Raw genomic sequence first — 20,733 nt, 5'->3', positions numbered from 1 at the left:
GAGAGAATCTGAAGTAGGCTCCAAGCTCCCAGCTGTCAGCACAGAGCCGGAAATGGGACTTGAACCCACGAACCATGAGATCATGACCTGAGCTGAAGTCAGACGTTTAACCGACTGAACCACCCAGGCGCCCCTAAAAAATTTTTTTTAATGTTTATTTATTTTTGGGAGACAGAGACAGAGTGAGCAGGGGAAGGGTAGAGAGAGAAAGAGACGTAGAATCTGAAGCAGGCTCCAGGCTCCAAGCTGCCAGCACAGAGCCTGATGCAGGGCTCGACCTCACAAATTGCAACATCACGACCTGAGCTGAAGTTGGACGCTTAACTGACTGAGGCACCAATATTTGCTCTTTAAATTAAGAGCGGAAACAGTGTGCTTTGCCACATATATAATTAGTCAAAATATAAGTAAGGTGGAGCAACAGCTATTTGGCTTTTTGAATCTTCTTTTCTGGAAGATTTTTGCTTCAGAAAGAAAAGATTTGGAGCCCTGACTGGTTCAGTGGTAGGGTATGCAACTCTTGATCTTGGAATTGTGAGTTTGAGCCTATATTAGGGGTAGAATTTATTTTAAAAACTTAAGAAAAAAAGAAAGGAAAGATTCTCTGAGTGATAGACTGCCTATAAAAACCTAGAAATTCAGGAGCCGTAAAAGGAGAGAAAAGAAGACACCAGTTTAGTAGAAAGGAAAACTATTTAACATTGTTTAGCAGCATTTGTAGGTACTTGCCTATCACTTCTTTATTGAGAGACAATGAACATCACTCATAGGTGACTTAGATGCTTTCAAGTTCACTGCTGTGACTATGATTGATTCAGATCTCTTTCCTCTACTATACAGAGCTTTATTTGTAGCATGTTGCCATAATCAGCAGTCATCTAGAAAAATGTAAAATTTGTTCAGGACATTCTTCTTATGAGTACAGTGAAGTCTATTCTATACAAAACCATGCTATTTATGCTATATGAGAATATGTGAGAAACTCCATTTATAAAAGAGTTGAGATAATAACAGACCTCATTTTGAAAAATTGTTAGCTATTTCTGAAAATTTTGAACTTTTTAATGTAGGGATCACCATAGCCTAGGTATCTTATTAGTGGAGTAAACAAATTTTAGTGAAGAAAGGGAAAATCAAAGTGGGAAAGAGAAAGGAGGATTTAAAAACCACAGAACGGAGAGGTGGTTCAAGATGGTGGCATAGATATCCTACTCACTCTACCAAAGACACACCAAATCTACAACTACATATAGAACGTCTGTCTCTGAAAAAGACCTGGAGACTAGCTGAACAACTCCACAACAAAGATGGCAGGGCCACATTGAGACCGGTGGGAGAGGCAGAGATTGGTTTCACCAGGAACCCCACTCCTGACTCAGTGACCCACAAAAGGGAGGGATCTAACAAATATGGAGCATATTCCTGAGGAGTGAGGGGTTTGAGCCCCACATCAGGAACCCCAGTTCTTGGGACCTGTACCAGAGAGATGAGCTCCCAGATGTCTGTCTTTGAAAACCAATGGGGCTTACATCAAGGAGACCCAAGGGTTATAGGAAACTGGAACTCACCCTTAAAAGTGCTCACACGCAGACTTACTTGTACTGGGACCCAGCACAAAAATGGCAGGTTGGAAGTGCCTAGGCCATATGTGAAGGAGATTCACTGGGTAAGCTTAAAGTGCCTGCCAGACGGACAGGGGTCTATTGGAGCTCTCTCTCTGGCTAAAGGCACTGGTGCACACCATTTTTGCAGTCTATCTTGCTAGCACCAGCACTAGCTGGTGCCATTTTAGCACTTTCCTTCAGCCTTGTGAAAGTTGTTTGCTCTGCATCTGTGTTCTTCTGTGGCTCTGCCCCACCAAACCTGTTGGGCCAGCTTGCCCTGACCTTTGCTCCCCACAAACCCACAGTGCTAAAATTGGTAGGCAGGCAGCATTGCCTTGGCCTGGTGCTCTTCCTTGGCCCCAGCAAAGCTGACAGGTGTGTGCAGTCCATAGAGGGAGTGCTTTGAACACCTGCCTCTTGTGGCCAGGGGTGTTTGCGTTTCTGGGACCCATGGAACTGAAATAATTACAGAGTTCTTGGCAAGCTAAAACCCCCAGAGCAATTTACAGATAGCAGACTGAAATACCCCAGTCTTCCTGTGACCGCTCCTTCAAGACTGAAGAGATAGCTCTTTTGCCTAATACATAGGAACAAGCACTGAAAGTTAAGGAAATATTAGGAAACAAAAAATATGTTCCAAATGAGAGAAGAAGATAAAACTCCTGAAAAAACCTTAATGAAACAGAGATAAGGTCGTGCCTGGGTGGCTAAGTCGGTTAAGTACCCGACTTTGGCTCAGGTCATGATCTCACAGTTTGGTTCATGAGTTCATGCCCTGCATCGGGCTCTGTACTGACAGCTTGGAGCCTGGAGCCTGCTTTGGATTCTGTGTCTCACTCTGTCTCTGCTTCTCCCCTGCTTGTACTCTGTCTCTGTCTCTCTGTCTCAAAAATAAATAAACGTTTTAAAAAAACCACACACAAGAAACAGGGATAAGTAACTTACCTGATAGAGACTTCAAAGCAATGGTCATAAAGATGCTCACTGATCTCAGGAGAAGAATGGATGAACACAGAACTTCAGCCAAGAGATGGAGAATATAAGAATGTACATGGAACTGAAGAATATAATAACTGAAAGATATACTACAGGAATTCAACAGCAGAGTAGATGAAGCAGAAGAAAAGATTAGTGACTTGGACCAGGGCAATAGAACTCACTGAAACAGAGCAGTAAGAAAAGAAAAAAAAAAAGATAATTTGAGGGGCCTATGGGACAACATCAAGTGGAACAATGTTCACATAATAGGTGTCCTGTTAGGAGAAGATAAGGGAGAAAGGGATAGAAAACCTATCTGAAGAAATTATGGCTGAAAGCTTCACTTATCTGGGGAAAGAAACAGACATTCAGATCTAGGAAGCCCAGAGAGTTCTGAATGAGATGAACTCAAAGAGAGTCACACCAAGACACGTTATAATTATGTCAAAGGTTAAAGAGAGAATCTTAAAAGCAGCAGGAGAAAAACAACTTGTTATGTATAAGGGACCCTCTGGCCCCCAGACTTTAATCAAGTTTTTCAGCAGAAACTTTGCAGGCCAGAAGGGAGTGCTGAAAGCAAAAAACTTCCAACCAAGAATACTCTACTTGACAAGATTATCCTTCAGAATTGAAGGAGAGAAAAAGTTTTCCAGTCAAGCAAAAACTGGACAAGTTCATCACTACTAAACTGGGCTTATAAGACACGTTAAAGGGACTTCTTTAAGCCAAAAAGAAAGGCCAACTGGTAACAAGAAAACATATGAAAGTAAAAGTCTTTCTGGTAAAGGTAAGTATATATTAGGGGTAGTGGACTAATCACTTATTTTAGTATGAAGGTTAAAAGGCAAAAGTAGTAAAAATAAGTATAACTACAACAATTAGTTAAAGGATATACAAAATTAAAAGATGTAAAATGTGGCATCAAAAACATAAACTGTGGGAAGGGGAAAATACAGTTTTAGAATGCATTCAAACGTAACTTGCTATCAACTTAAAATAAACTGGGATGTGCATAAGCTAATATATGTAAGCCTCAGGAAAACACAAAGCAAAAACCTATGATAGATATACAAAAGATCATGAGAATGGAATCTAAACACTAAAGGAAGGCATCAAACTACAAGGGAAGAGAGCAAGAGGAAAAAGGAGCAGAGAAGAACTACAAAACAACCAGAATACAGTTAACAAAATGACAATGAGTATATACCATCTATAACCACTTTAAACATAAATGGACTGACACCCACTTCTAGCTCTCTTGCCTCAGCATGGCTGCTTTAGGTGTGTGGAGGCTGCACAGCAGTGTGGTGGGTTAGGTGGGCGGCCAGTGGTGACTCCAGTGAGTGCTGGTCTGGGGGGAACTGGGGAACCAGAAGCTCGGTTGAATACTCATGGAACTGTTTTTCTCCACCCAGGCAGGGCCTGGCTACCAACCCCTCTGGCTACAGACCCTTTACAGAGTTCCCAGACTGATCTTACACAGATGGCCGCCCTGTACCTCCAATGAAAGGCCAGCTTTGAAGAAAAGCCCAAAGGGAGATGTTTGCAAGATGAGTTGCACTGCTATCACAGAAAATGGATGCTGGATTACAGTCATGGCAGCTTAGACAGCAGGAGAAGTTGCAGGAAGAAGAAAGGAGGCAGAAAAAGGCTCTTAAAACCCAAAGGGGCTCTACTGCAGAACCCACAACTAAGTCAATAAGTAGCAATTCCTGTCTCCCTTCATCAGCCTCTCTCTGGTTTTCTTTTCTTCTCCTCCTCCTTCTTCTTTTAAATGTTTGTTTATTTTTGAGAGAGAAAGCATGAGCAGAGGAGGGGCAGTGAGAGGGGGCCAGAGGATCTGAAGCAGGCTCTATGCTGTGGGGCTTCAAGTCACGAACTATGAGATCATGACCTGACCTGGATTTCTTTTCTATCATCTATATGCCTCATCCTAGCCAGAAGAGAGACTTCCTATTCCCCATCTGTCTTCATAAGAGTTTGGATACCAGGAAGAATGGGTTGTAAGATCACTGCCTTGAGGGGTTGGCTCAGTACACTTACCCTGGCTCCATTCCAGTTCAGCAGAATCTTGTTCTGGGATGCTTACCCCTTTTGCAGACCATAGGACTGGCCAAACTATGAACAGTAGCTACTCTGTGAACATGAAAAAGGGGCAACAGTTTTTCTGGCTTTAGCTAGGCATTCAAGCCTTTAACAGCCCATACACAGCTCAGGCTGTGTGCAGTTATTCATTTAATAAATGTTTGATGAAAAGGGCAACCCCTCCCCCCAAATGGACTAAATTCTTCAATCAAAAGATAGGGAGTGACTGAATGGATAAAAAGCAAGACCCATCTATATGCTGCCTATAAGAGACTCACCTTAGATGTAATGACACACAGGTTGAAAGTGAAGAGATGGAAAAAGATGTTTTATGTGAATGGAAACCAAAAGTAAGCTGGGGTAGCTATACTTATATCAGACAAAATAGACTTAAACCAGATTGTGATAAAAGAAAAAGGTGGGTATTACATAATGATAAAAGGGTCAATCTAGCAGGAAGAGACAACATTTGTAAATATTTATGCACCCAATATAGATGCATCTAAAAGTATAAAGCAATATTAACAGACCTACAGAGAGAAATTGACAATAAGACAATGATAGTAAGGGCCTTTAATATCACTCTTATGTCAAGGAATAGATCATCCAGACAAATAATAAGGAAACATTAGCCTTAAAATACATTAGACCAGATGGATTTAGATATATACAAAACATTTTACCAAAAACCAGCAGAATATACATTCTTAAGTGTATGTGGAACATTCTCCAGAACAGATAATATGTTTAGCCACAAAACAAGTCTCAATAAATTTTGGAAGATTGAAGCCCTATCAAGCATCTTTTCAGACCACAATGGTATGACATTGGAAATCAATCACAAAAAACTGGAAAAATTACAAATATGTGGAGATTTGACAACATGCCACCAGACAACCAATTGATGAATTAAAAAATGAAAAAAATAACCTTGAGATAAATGAAAATTAAAATACAGCTTTCCAAAATCTGTGGGATGTAGCAAAAGCAGTTTTAACAAGGAAGTTCATAATACTACAGACCTACTTCAAGAAACAAGTGCCTGGCTGCCTGTGTGGCTCAGTCCGTTAAGTGTCTGACTCTGGTTTTCGGCTCAGGTCATGATCTCACAGTTTGTGAGTTCAAGCCCCACATAAGGCTCTGCACTGATGAGCCTGCTGGGGATTATCTGTCTCCCTCTCTCTGCCTGTCTTTCTCTCAAAAATAAACGAAAACAGGGGCGCCTGGGTGGCGCAGTCGGTTAAGCGTCCGACTTCAGCCAGGTCACGATCTCGCGGTCCGTGAGTTCGAGCCCCGCGTCAGGCTCTGGGCGGATGGCTCGGAGCCTGGAGCCTGTTTCCGATTCTGTGTCTCCCTCTCTCTCTGCCCCTCCCCCGTTCATGCTCTGTCTCTCTCTGTCCCAAAAATAAATAAAAACGTTGAAAAAAATTAAAAAAAAATAAACGAAAACAAACATTTATAAAAATAGAATGAATAAATATATTTGCATCTATTAGAAAGGAAACAAGTAAAATCTCAAATAAATAATCTAACTTTATACTTAAAGGAACTAGAAAACAAGGAACAAATGAAGCCCAAAGCTAGTAGAAGGAAGGCAATAGCAAAAGTCAGAAGAAATAAACGCAATAGAGACTAAAGAGACAATAGAAAAGACCAATAAAACTAAGAGCTGGTTTTTTGAAAAGATAAAGTTGATAAACCTTTAGCTAGATTTACTAAGAAAAAAAGAAGTCTTAAATAATGGAATCAGATGAAAGAAGGAACATTAAAACTGATATTAAAATAATGCAAAGGCTAATAAGGGACTATGATAACTGTATACCAACAAATTGGACAATTAGAAGAAATGGATAAATTTCTAGAAATAATCGTATAATACTAAATCATGAAGTAATAGAAAATCTAAATAGACCAATTACTAGCAAGGAGATTGAGTCAGTAATCAAAAAACTCCCAACAATTAAAAGTCCAGGACCAGACAGCTTTAGTGGTGAATTCTAGCAAACATTCAAAGAAGATTTAATACCTATTCTTCTCAAACTCTCTCAAAAAATTGAAGAGGAGGGAACACTTCCAAACTCATTTTACAAGGCCACCATTGCTCTGATACCAAAATCAGACAAGGGCACCATAAAAGAAGAAAATTATAAGTCAGTATGAACATAAATGAACATAGATGTAAAAATCCTCAACAAAATATTAGCAAACCAAAATCAACAATACATTAAAAAAGTCATATGCCATGGTCAAGTGGGATTTATTCCAAGGATGCAAAGATGGTTCAACATCTGCAAATCAATGTGATATGCTGCATTAACAAAATGGAGGATAAAAAATTATATGATCATCTCAATAGATGCAGGAAGAGCATTTGACAAAATTCAACATTGATTTATGATTAAAAAAAAAAAAAACTCAACAAAGAAGGTATAGAGGGAATGTCCCTCATCATAATAAAGGCCATAAATGACATGCCCACAGCTAAGATCATACTCAATGATAGCTGAAAAATTTCCCCCTAAGATCATGCCCACTCTTAGCACTTTTATTCAGTATAGTATTGGAAGTCCGAGTCAGAGCAATTAGGCAAGAAAAAGAAAAGGCGTCCAAATTGGAAAGAAAGAAGTAAAGCTGTCACCATTTGCAGATGACATGATTTTGTATAAAGAAAACCCCAAAGACAACACCAAAAACCTGTGACAACTAATAAATTCAGTAAAGTTATAGGATACAAAATCAACATATAAAATATCTGTTGCACTTTTGTACACTAACAGCATACAATTAGAAAACAAAAATTTAGAGGACAGTCCCATTTATATTTGCTTCAAAAGGAATTAAATACCTAGGAATAAATGTAAACAATGATGTGAAAGACTTGTACACTGAAAACTAAGACATTGGTGAAAGAAATCAAAGAAGACACCAATAAATTGAAAGATAATTCCATGGTCATAGATTGGAAAAAATTATATTGTCAAAATGTCTATATTACACAAAACAACATATAGAGTCAACGCAACCCTATCAAAATTCCAATGGGATTTTTCACAGAAATAGAACAAACAATCCTAAAATTTGTATGGAATCACAAAAGATCCCTACCAGCCAAAACAGTCTTGAGAACAAAAAGAGGAGGCATCATGCACCCTGATTTCAAATCATATTAGAAACCTGTAGTAATCAAAACAGTATGTTATTGGCATGAAAACAGACAGATCAATGGAACAGAATAGAGAGCCCAGAAATAAACCTGTGCACATATGGTCAATTAACTTACAACAAGAATATACAATGGGGAAAGGACAGTCTCTTCAATAAATGGTGCTGGGAAAACTGAACAGCCACATACAAAAGAATGAAACTGGACCACTATCTTACACCATACACAAAAATAAGCTCAAAATGGAGCTTGACTACACTTGACTACAAGACCAAATGGCATAAAACTCTTGGAAGAAAACATAGGCAGTAAGCTCCTTGAAATTGCTCTTAGTGATATTTTTTTTGGATCTCATTCCAAGGGCAATGGCAATAAAAGAAAAATAACCAAGGAGACAACGTTAAAAAGCTTTTGCACAGTGAAGAAAATCATCAACAAAATGAAAAGACAACCTACTGAATGGGAGAAGATATTTGCGAATCATACAGCTGAATAAGGGTTAATATCCAAAATATAGAAAGAACTACAATTAAATAACATCAACAACACAACACAAATCTGATTAAAATATGGGCAAGGAGCTGAATAGATCTTTTTCCGAAGAAGACATACAGATGGCCAATGGGCATATGAAACTGTGCTCAGCATCAGTAATCATTGGAAATGCAAATCAAAAGCACTACGAAGTATATCACACCTGTCAAAACGGCCATTATCAAAAAGACAAAAAAGTAACAAGTCTTGGCGAGGATGTGGGGCAAAGGGAACCCTCTTACACTATTGGTGGGAATGTAAATCAGTACAGCCACCATGGAAAACATTATGGATATTCTATAAAAACTAAAAATAGAGCCACCATATGATCCAATAAATCCACTTCTGGGTATTTATCCAAAGAAAATAAAAACACTAATCAAAGATATATGCACCCTTATGTTCATTGCAGCATTATTTACAATATTCAAGATATGGAAATAACCACAGGGTCCACTAATGGATGAATGGATAAAGAAAATGTAGTGTATATATATACAATGGAATATTACTCAGCCATAAAAAAGAATGAAATCTTGTCATTTGTAAGCACATGGATGGACCTTGTGGATATTAGGCCAACTGAAATAAGCCAGAGAAAGACAAATGTCATATAATTTCATTTATATATGGGAATCTAAAAACAGATGAGCAGACAAAACAAAACTTATAAGTGCAGACAATAGATTGGTGGTTGCCAGAGGGGAGGAGAGTTGGAGGGTGGGCAAAATGGGAGAAGATGGGCAAGAGTTACAAACTTCCAGTCACAAAATAAGTAAGTCATGGGGTTGTGATGTACAGCATGGTGACCATAGTCAACAATATTATATTACATATTATGTAACTTTATATGGTGGCAGGAGGAAATTAGACTTATTGGGGTACTCATTTTACAGTGTATATAAATAATTCATCATATTGTATACCTGAAACTAATATAATGTTGTATGTATGTCAGTTATACCTTGATAAAAAATAAAAGCCATGGAACACAACACAAATATATGGAGGTTAAATAACATGACACTAACAATGAATGGGTCAACTCTGAAACCAAATGAGAAGTCAAAAATTACATGGAAACAAATGTAAATGAAAAAACCAAGTTACTAAAGTCTTGGGGATGCAGCAAGGTGGTTCTAAGAGGGAAGTTTATAGTAATACAGGCCTCAAGAAGCAAGAAAAGTCTTAAATAAACAACCTCACTTTACACCTAAAGGAGCTAGAAAAACCCAAAGAAACCAAACAAAACCCCAACTGAGCAAAAGGAAGGAGATAATACAGTTTAGAGCAGAAATAAATGATACAGAAACTAAAACAAATAAAACAAACAATAGAACATATCAATAAAAGCAGGAGCTGATTCTTTGAAAAGCTCAGCAATGGTAAACCTCTAGTGAGACTCATAAAAAAAAGAAAAAAAAAAGAGACAGTGAAAGAGAGAGAGAGAACCCAAATAAAATTACTAATGAAAGAGAAGAAATAACAACCAACACCCACAGAAATACAATTTGTAACAGAGGGTTGCCTGGGTGGCTTGGTTCGCTAAGCATCCAACTCTTGGTTTGGGCTCAGGTCATGATCTCACAGTTTGTGGGTTCAAGCCCCACGCTGAGCTCTGTGCTGGAGGTCTGGAGCCTACTTGGGATTCTCTTTCCCTCTCGCCTGCTCTCATATGCACTGTCTGTCAAAATAAATAAACAACAACAACAAAAAAAACCCCACAAACAATTGTAACAGAATATTATGAAAACCTATATGCCAACAAATTGGATAACCTGGAAGAAATGGATAAACTCTTAAAAACATATAAGCTACCAAAGCTAAAGCAGGAGGAAATAGAAAATTTGAACAGACCAGTTACCAGCAATGTGAATCAGTAATCAACAACTCCCCCAAATCAAAAGTCCATGACTGGATGGCTTCATAGGCGAATTCTACCAAACATTTAAAGAAGAGTTATTATCTATTCTCAAACTACTCCAGAGAATAGAAGGAAAACTTCCAAATTTATTCTGTGAGACCAGTGTCACCCTATACCAAAACCAGATAAAGACACTGCAAAAAAAGCGAACTACAGGCCCATATGTCTCATGAATACAGATGCAAAAATCCTCAGTGAAATATTAGCAAACTGAATTCAACAATACATTAAAAAAATTATATATCACAATCAACTGGGATTTATCCATGGGATACAAAGGTGGTTTAATATTTTAAAAATAATGTCATACTTCACATCAATAAAAGAAAGGATAAAAACCATATGATCATTTCATTAGATGCAGAAAAAGCATTTGACAGTACAACATCCGTCCATGATAAAAACCCTCTGCAAATTAGGTCTAGAGGGAACATAGCTCTACATAATGAAGACCTTATATGAATAACTCACAGCCAACATCATACTTAGTGGTGAAAAACTGAGAGCTTTTCCTCTAAGGTCAGGAACAAGACAAGAATGTCCACTCTCACCACTTTTATTTAACATAGTACTGGAAGTTCTAGCCATAGCAATTAGACAACATAAAGAAATAAAAGGCATTCAAATTGTAAGGAAGGAGTAAAACTCTCAATATTTGCAGATGACATGATACTGGACATAGAAAATCCTAAATACTCCACCACAAAACTACCAGAACCGATAAATGAATTCAGTAAAGTCGCAGGATACAAAATCATGTGCAGAAATCTGTTGCATTTCTATACACTAATTATGAAGCAGCCGTTAGTGAAATTAAGAAAACAATCTTAATTGTAAATTAAGAAAACTATTTACAGTTGCACCCAAGCCAATAAAATATCTCAGAATAGACTTAACCAAAGAGGTGAAAGACTTTACTCTGGAAATTATAAAACATTGGTGAAAGAAATTCAAAATGATGCAAAGAAATGGAAAGACATTTCATGCTCATGGGTAAGAAGAACAAATATTGTTAAAGTGTCTATACTACCCAAAGCAATCTACAGATTTAATGCAATCCCTATTAAGTACCAATAGCATTTTTCATAGAACTAGAACAAACAATCCTAAAGTTTGTATGGAACTACAAAACAAAACTGGAGGTATCACAATTCCAGATTTCAAGTTATATTACAAAGCAGTAGTAATTAAAACAGTATGGTACTGGCATGAAACTACACACATAGATAAATGCAATAGAACAGAAAATCCAGAAATAAATTCACAATTATATGGTCAATTAATCTTCAACAAAGGAGGAATGAATATACAATGGGAAACAGATAATCTCTTCAACAAATGACGTTGGGAAAATTGGACAGCCATATGCAAAAGAATGAAATTGGCTTACTTTCTCTCCCCATAAACCAAACTAAATGCAATGCATTAAAAAGCTAAATGTGAGGCCTGAAGCCATACAAATCCTTGAAGAGAGCACAAGCAGTAATTTCTCTGACGTTGGCCATAGCAACATTTTTCTAGATACATCTCCTAAGACAAGGGAAATAAAACCAAAAATAAACTATTGGGACTACATAAAAACAAACATTTTTCTTCATAGCAAAGGAAACAACAAAACTAAAAGGCAACCTACTGAATTGGAGAAGATTTTTGCAAATGACATATCCAATAAAGGGTTAGTATCCAAAATATATAAAGAACTGATACAACTCAACACCCAGAGAACAAATAATGTAATTAAAAAATGGGCAAAGGACATGAACAGATATTTCTACAAAGAAGACATCCAGATGGTCAACAGACACATGAAACGATGCTTGACATCAGTCATCAGGGAAATGCAAATCAAAACTACAATGAGATAACACCTCACATGTGTCAGACTGGCTAAAATCAACTACACAAGAAACAACAGGTGTCGCTGAAGATGTGGAGAAAAGGGAATCCTGTTGCACTATTGGTAGGAATGTAAACTTATGTAGCCACTGTGGAAAACAGTATGGAGGTTCCTCAAAAAATAAAAACATAGAATGGCCCTTTGATCCAGTAATTGCAGTACTGGGTATTTACCCCAAAATACAAAAACACTAATTCAAAGGCATACACGCACCTGAATGTTTATAGCAGCATTATTTACAATAGCCAAACTATGGAAGCAGCCCAAGGGTCCATCAATAGATGAATGGTAAAAAAGATGTGGTGTGTGTATATATACAATGGAATATTATTCAATCACAAAAAATAATGAAATCTTACCATTTGCCACAGCATTGATGGAGCTAGAGAGTATAATGCTAAGTGAAATAAGTCAGTCAGAGAAAGACAAATATAATATGATCTATCTTGTATAAGGAATTTAAGAAACAAAACAAATGAGCAAAGGAAAAAAAAAGAGACAAACCAAGAAACAGACTGTTAACCAGGGAAACAAACAGGTGCTTACCAGAAGGGAGGTGAGTGGGGGGATGGCTGAAATAGGTAATGGAGATTAAAAAGTAAAAAACAGGGGCACCTGGGTGGCGCAGTCGGTTAAGCGTCCGACTTCAGCCAGGTCACGATCTCGCGGTCCGTGAGTTCGAGCCCCGCGTCAGGCTCTGGGCTGATGGCTCAGAGCCTGGAGCCTGTTTCCGATTCTGTGTCTCCCTCTCTCTCTGCCCCTCCCCCGTTCATGCTCTGTCTCTCTCTGTCCCAAAAATAAATAAACGTTGAAAAAAAAATTAAAAAAAAAAAAAAAAGTAAAAAACAAAACAAAACCAAAAAACTCTTAGGAGAACAACTCTCCTAAACCAATTAGAAACCTACAGCAGAAAGGAAAGAATTGACTAAAACACAGAAGAAACAATAGACAGTAGACAGTGGAGCAGGCTTTTCACTGGTTATTAATTATTATCCCATCTCATGCCCTTTAGCATATTGCTTCTTAAAACATAAACCATGATAAATTCTTTCAATTGTGGTTATGTATGGATAAGCTCTAGTGGGCCTTTGTTATATGGGCTGGATTAGGTTAAACAGGATCGAACAGCTCTTTGGGTCGAGAAACTCTACATTCATTTACAGCATTGTGCTCTTAGTAAATCTCATGACCTAAACTCATTGTCTTCTCATCCTCCATTTTTGCATTCTCTTTATCTGTAATATCTTTTATTGAGAATAAGGAAAATAATATTATTTCTATTATGAGCAGTATAAACTACTGGATGTTTAGGGTTAAATTTGGTCATTATTGACAATAACTCAAAACTTTTTTATTTTTCTTTAAAGCAACATTGTAATGTGTATTATGCAGCTTGAACAAATCACTTGTAAAATATTTTCTTTTTGTTTTTCTATTAAACAGTTAAATTACAAATGTACGATTGTACTTCCAAGTCAATTAGGCTTAAATTTTTTTTTATTTCAAAATAGCTTAGAAGATTTTATCCTATATGTTTTTATATTTAGCAATACTTTTATTCTTGCATGATAATATATGAAAAGTTTTAAAACTAATTTGTATTCCACATATAGAATTTTTAATAGTGTCATAAAATACATATTAACTTATGACTTTTTATAGTCTGTAGCCTATGATGTTAATTTTTTGTTACATTAGTTGTTAATGATTTTGCTAAAATATTTATAAATGTTATATAAATATAATTCATAATGATTCAAATAGGATGTATTGTTATGGATTAGCACTATATGATGGATCATACCAAGGGTAAACAGCATGTATTTGAAATTCAAATTTATAAATCTATTGTGGAAGATGTTAAACATTTATAAAACTAGAGACATTAGTATAATGAACTCCCATGTACCCATCATCCAGCTTCAACAACTACCAACATAAAGCAGTCTTGTTTTATCTAGGTCACCTCCCATTTTCTCCCTACCCCTCAGAATAGTTTAAATTGTATCATTTCATCTGTAAATACTTTAGTATGTATTTCTGAGAGATGAACTCTTTTTAAAAATATATATAATCGCTGGGCACCTGAGTGGCTTAGTTGGTTAAATGTCCAACTCTTGATCTCAGCTCAGGTCTTGATCTCAGGGTTGTGAGTTTAAGCCTTATGTTGGGCTTCATGCTGGGCATGAAGCCTACTTAATAAAAAAAAAAAGTGAAAAATAAGAGTAAAAAAATTGAAATCTAGGTATAATCATTAATAAAAATACATATAATCACAATAGCATCATCACTATGAAAAATAAATAATAATTCCTTAATATCACCTAATACCTGGTCTGTGTTCAGATTTGCTTGATTGCTCTATAAAGGTCTTTTTATAGACAATTTGTTTAAGTCAGTATCCAAACCAGATTCACACATTATATTTGGTTGCTTTGTCTCAAGTGTCTCTCTCTCTCTCTCATTTTGTGAGTAAGCATTAGATTGAAGAATATCATCATATTACAATAATCAGAAGTGTACAGCTTGATGAATTTTCACATACTGATCACTTCTGTGTAATATCACCAAGATCATAAATAGAACATCACTAGTTGCCCAGAAGTTCCCTTCATGTTTTCTCCAGGCACATCCCCCTACCATGAGGATAACTGTTATGTTGACTTTTATTTATTATTTTAAATATTTATTTATTTTGAGAGAGAGAGAGAGAGAAAGGCAGAGAGAGGGAGAGAGAGAATCCCAAGCAGGCTCTGATGTCAGTGCAGAGCCCAATGTAGAGATTGATCTAACAAACCAAGATCATGACCTGACCCAAAAGAGTTGGACGCCCAACTCGCTGAGCCACCCAGGCGTCCCTGTCTTGACTTTTAATACCATAAATTAGTTTTGTTTTTATAGGAATGGAAGCCTATAGTATATTCTCTTATGTCTAGTTCAGTTTGCTTAATATGCTTTAAAGAGTCCCTCATGATGTTGCATGATTCAGTCATTTGTTCTTTTTTTATTGCTGTGTAGTATTTTATGAATATGTACAATTTATCTGTTGTACTTTTGATAAATATTTAGATTGTTTGCAGTTTTTTACTCTTACATATTGTGCTGCTGTGGACTTTCTTCTGCTTGTCTTAGTGAAGTCAGAGTCTTGTTTTTTTTTTTTTCCCAAGAGTCTTAAAATCTGTAACAACTCTTCTTTCCTCTCTTTTGTCTTGCCATTCACTTGTTGAAGAAATAGGATTATTTTTCCTATAGAAAAATTCTGGAGTTTTTTACAGCATGGTTGTAGCAGTGGTTGTTTTGTTACTGTTCAGCCTTGTGTTGAAATTGTTCTGTCACCTCAAAAAATTAAGTGATTCAAATAATTTTGTGATTTTTCCCTTTTAAAAATATTCCAAAGGTATCTGACTTTTTAATTGTTACTTTTATAATAATAAATAATCAACATTTTAGAAACATTCCTTTTATATTCATAATGTGTTAGTAGTATATTAGTACTTTTGATTGCTTTTTATTTTATAACTGTGTATCGTGTTTTAAGTGAAAGTAAATAGTAATGATCTCCTTTGTATATTTCTTTTCATAGGTTTGATATTAATATGCTATCAAAATTTTCCTTTTGCCTAGCAAATCAACATTTATATTTCAGTCCATTAATGGGAAAAATAGCTGATATTGTACACAGGAAACTGGAAACCATAGAGGACTTAAGGTAAATTTATTTTAGGTAAATATGTGGTTGGAGAGGTTCTGGGCTTTGGATGCATATACACTTAGATTGCCACTTCTTACCTATGTGACTTTAATCTCTTGAAACTTTAGTATCCTTATCTATAAAATAGTACTACTGGGGCACCTGGGTGGCTTAGTCAGCTAAGTGTCTGACTTCGGCTCAGGTCACGATCTCGTGGTTTGTGAGTTCGAGCCCTGTGTTGAGCTCTGTGCTGACAGCTTGGAGCCTGGAGCCTGCTTCAGCCTGCCTCTCCCCGACTCACCCTCTGTCTCTCTCTCAAAAATAAATAAACATTTAAAAAATTAAAAAAAAAATAGTACTACCTTGCATCTACTTTGCAATGTTGCTGTGGGAAATAGAGATGAGTATGTAAAGTGTAACATGGTATTGTTGAGATCTGTGAAAGATTTGAGATTTTACTTTACTTGCAAGCTAACAAGTTTGCCTGCCCTCAATGATCTCATTTAACCTTAATTACCTTCCCAAAGACCCTGTCTCCAAATATAGTTACATTGGAGGTTAGGACTTTAATATATGGAGCTTGGGAGAGGACACAGTTCAGTCTATAGCATACATCAGTGTCCATAGCAGCATTAGTTCGAATAGTCAAAAGGTAGAAATAACCTAAATGTCCATTTGATTGATGAATGGACAGTCAAAATGTGGTATATACCTACAATGGGATATTATTTAGGTGAAATTATTATTTAGGTGAAATTCTGACACATGCTACAACATGGATGACATTATACTGAGTGAAATAAGCCAGACACAAGAGGACAAATATTATGATTCCACTTATATGAACTCCTAAAGTAGTCAAATTCATAAAAATAGAAAGTAGAATGGTTTTTGCTAAAGGCTGGCGGGGGTGAAGAATTGAGAGTTACTGTTCAAATGGCCAAGGAGTTTTAGTTTGAGAAGATGAAAAAGTCCTATAGGTAGGTGGTGGTAATAGTTGCATAACAATGTGAAAATATTTATTATCACTGAATGGTATGATTAAAAATGTTTAAAATGGTAGGGGCACCTGGCTGGTTCAGTTGGTTAAGTGTCCAACTTCGGCTCAGCTCATGATCTCACCGTTTGTGGGTTCGAGCCCCACGTTGGGTTCTGTGCTGACAGCTCAGAGCCGGGAGCCTGTTTTGGATTCTGTGTCTCCCTCTCTCTGCCTCTCCTCTGCTTGTGCTGTCTCTCTCTCTCTCTCTCAAAAATAAACATTAAAATAATGGTGGTATATTTTGCACCATTACAGTGGTATATTTTATGCTGTCTCTGTTTTCACACCCATACACCAAAGTAACTTGTAAAAGCCGAGACAATTAAAATCAGTGTAAATTTTTTTAAGTGTAGAAAATTCCTATAGACTCCATTGAGAATCTAGTCAAATCTTTGGACATTTCCCTACTCCAAACTACAATTACAAATAAATATACAGTTTTAAAAAATCATTTCAGGGGGTTTTATGGTTAAGTGAAATAGCAATGATAGGTTACTAATTAATGTTAGCATTAAACATTTGAGTAGGGAAGCCAGAGATTGTACAACTGAGTTTTTTAATTTAATATAAAAATTTTTATTTAAGTTTGTTTATATTGGAGAGAGAGAGACAGAGAGAGTGAATGGGGGAAGGGCAGAAAGAGAGGGAGAGGGAGAATCCCAAACCGGCTCCACACTGTCAGCACATAGCCCAATGTGGGGCTTGAACTCACCAACCGTGAGATCATGACTAGAACCAAAACCAAGAGTCGGATGCTTAATGGACTGAGCCACCTAGGCGCCTCACAACTGGGTTTTTAAAATATATTTTATTGAAAATGTTGAAGAAATTTGGAAACAAAAATAAATGTAAATAATTTCCCTATCCTAATGATTGAGATATTTTTATATTTACATTTTCATGTCTTTTCTGTAGATGTTTTCTAATGATCATCCCCAAACATTTGTTATATGTATTTTACATTTTGCATTCCTTATTCATTTTGGGTGCATTATGATGCTTTATATTTGTAGTTTTCTGATTTTTTTTTTTTTAAATCAGCTCCACACCCAGCATAGAGCCCAATGTGGGGCTTGAACTCATGACCCTGAGATCAAGACCTGAGCTGAGATCAAGAGTTTGGATGCTTAACTGACTGAGCCACTCAGGCTCAGTTTTTGTATTGTGTAACACCTGCGTTTTGAAAGCAGGAACTTCACCTTTGTAATTTTGATGTCTTCCTTAATAACTGGAAGAGTTATGTTCCTTAAAAGTATTTTTTGGTGAAGAAATATTAAATGCTGCCAGAAGTTCAGTACTTACTGTCATATATTGCTATCTGTCTAGCATGAGGCATTAAAAAATATGAAATAATTTATTAGTAAGAAACATTTTGCCAAGATTTTTTTTTTAGTAAGATACAGATATACAGAGAAAGGGGCAACAAAGCGAAGTCTACTTCCAAAAATATAAAATGAGACTTTTAATGGTGCATTCATAGGCAATTGGTCCAAAGTGATTTCTGAGTGAATTTCACTGAAATATTTTCCTTCAAGGCAGTTATCTATAGAATGAGATATTATACACACTCAACAAAAGATATTATTTCGATGTATTTTTTTTTTTTGTTTTAAATCTAAAGGCATTTAATTACTAGATGTGTGTTCAAGTCCCGTAAGTAAAGGAAAAATTTTGTGGTATAAAACCTGTAATATTTTAACTAGTTCTCTTCCATATCTAATCATTTAGTCTTAGAATTGTTTTTTATTCTTAAATAATGTAAAAATCTTTGCATTTGTTTCCTTTTTAGGTCCTTGTCTATATTGATGGTCAACATATCTTCTTTAATATCACAACATTTTCAAGACCAATTAGTGAACAAAACAGAACATCTTTTTGATACCATAGATTCTTCCCAGGTCAACGTTGCAAGAAGAATAGTAAAATTTCTTCGAAATATTAAATATAGTTATTACCCACTATTAGAAAGGTGTAATACGGTATTTTTAAGCAATATGAACCACCTTGATTTGGACTCCATCAGTAAAATACTTAGTCTATACCACTCTCTACAGTTTCATAGTTTTGAATTTGTTAAAATGGCTAAAAAGAGGCTAACTGAAATGATTTCTCTGTTCAATCACCCTCATAGCTTTGTAAAACTGTTTGTAGCATTGGGACCCATGGCAGGACCTGAAGAAAAGGAACAGTAAGTTTGGCTAAAAATGCTTTGTTTTTCTTGTTGAGACTCTATGGGGCCTTGCAAGCTTAGACCTCCTTGCAGTTCTAGAAGGCACAGATGTCACCCCCATGTAGTCCTGGAAGGGAGAATGATCTCTTATGTCTGCTCCTTGATGCTTTCTCTGAATGTTCTAATTTACATCTCTACTGCTAAATTCTACTGCTAGTCTACTGCTAAATTCTGAGAAAGGGCCAATGACTTCCTGGTGGTGGCGAACCCAAAGGAGGAGGGAGATGGATATTCTCTGTGGAGAATGCCGCTTAAGTGCTTTTATTCTCCCTTCCTGGGCCATTTGATAGGCTTTACACACAGGTATTAAGACTCTCCCACCCCCAGTATAGGGTGTGGAATATTCAGAATTATATTAGTGCTAACAATGGACCATTCTGTGCTTTGTGATCCTCACATTTGTCATCAAAGGCATTTCTTAAGCACCTTGGTAAGTGTTCCCTTGCTAGGTTGGAGTGAATTTTATCTATCTCCTATCTTTAAAAAATTTCCAGTTTTGCCTGACACTGATGTAGATAGGACTATTTCAGATATAAAGATGAGCAAACATTAAGTTAATGAATGATTACTAGGTATGAGCCAAGAGATAAGTATGATTAGTAGGTTCAGTTAAGCAGGGGTTCCAGGAGTTGCATAATAGAGGTATCTGCATCATTATTACTCTGTTAGCAAAGGACACACAGGGAGAGTTTTAATTTTAAGAGTCCTGTGAATTATATGAAGACATTTAAGACATTTTAAGAGACTGTATGAAGATGGGAACAAGATGATTACTTAAAAAGCTTTTATTGGAATTTTATTTTTATTTTTTAATTTTTTTTTTTAACGTTTATTTATTTTTGAGACAGAGAGAGACAGAGCATGAACGGGGGAGGGGCAGAGAGAGAGGGAGACACAGAATTGGAAGCAGGCTCCAGGCTCTGAGCCATCAGCCCAGAGCCCGACGCGGGGCTCGAACTCCCGGACCGCGAGATCGTGACCTGGCTGAAGTCGGACGCTTAACCGACTGCGCCAACCAGGCGCCCCGGAATTTTATTTTTTAATTATTTATTTTTGGTCACTAAGTATTGTTGGAATCTCATATTCTAAAGCAGTACAGAAGTTGAATTTAACTGGGTGCCTGCCTTCAAGCAGTTTATATTCCAATTGGAAGGATAGAAATGTATATATAATTGAATTACATAAATACCATGATACTGCAATATAGTTATGAATAAGTACTCAAATTAGTGATTATAGATAGTAGACAGGAAAATGAAAGAAAAATATAGAGACAATAAATGACTGGGCAAAGCTTTGAGGAGAAGCTGGATTTGAAAATGTTTGATAAAGTTGATGAAAAGGATGGTGTAGAGCTATCCAATATGAATAATTCTAAATTATTCTAAAAGATACAGTTATATATAGATAGTTGTATTAGTGTGCAATTTTGGATGGTTTCAAAATGGATCATCTTTGTAAATTTTCAGTTTATAGTGTCACAGCAAGTATTTAGTAGGTAAGATTTCTGTTAATATGCAGGTATATTGACTTCCTGATCAGATCTTACTCAATTTAGAATAATTGGGATATTGTTAGAATGCCAATT

General features: G+C 36.4%; 1 protein-coding gene and 1 pseudogene across 2 annotated transcripts in view; both read left to right on the top strand.

The window, feature by feature from the left end:
* Positions 1 to 20,733, top strand: part of FASTKD1 (FAST kinase domains 1) — a 47,884-nt gene that overhangs the window by 5,717 nt on the left and 21,434 nt on the right. The window contains exons 4-5 of one of the 2 annotated variants that reach the window (XM_030325817.2): positions 15,769 to 15,894; positions 18,705 to 19,103. In XM_030325817.2, the coding sequence (XP_030181677.1) occupies positions 15,769 to 15,894; positions 18,705 to 19,103 (525 nt within the window). The remainder of the gene's footprint in view (positions 1 to 15,768; positions 15,895 to 18,704; positions 19,104 to 20,733) is intronic. The other variant, XM_030325818.1, reaches the window with a different exon arrangement.
* On the top strand, positions 4,086 to 4,326 carry LOC115520972 (annotated as a pseudogene).

Source organism: Lynx canadensis, chromosome C1 (assembly GCF_007474595.2).
Source record: "Lynx canadensis isolate LIC74 chromosome C1, mLynCan4.pri.v2, whole genome shotgun sequence".
NCBI classification, from domain to species: domain Eukaryota; kingdom Metazoa; phylum Chordata; class Mammalia; order Carnivora; family Felidae; genus Lynx; species Lynx canadensis.
This window is presented reverse-complemented; position numbering and strand designations above follow the sequence as displayed.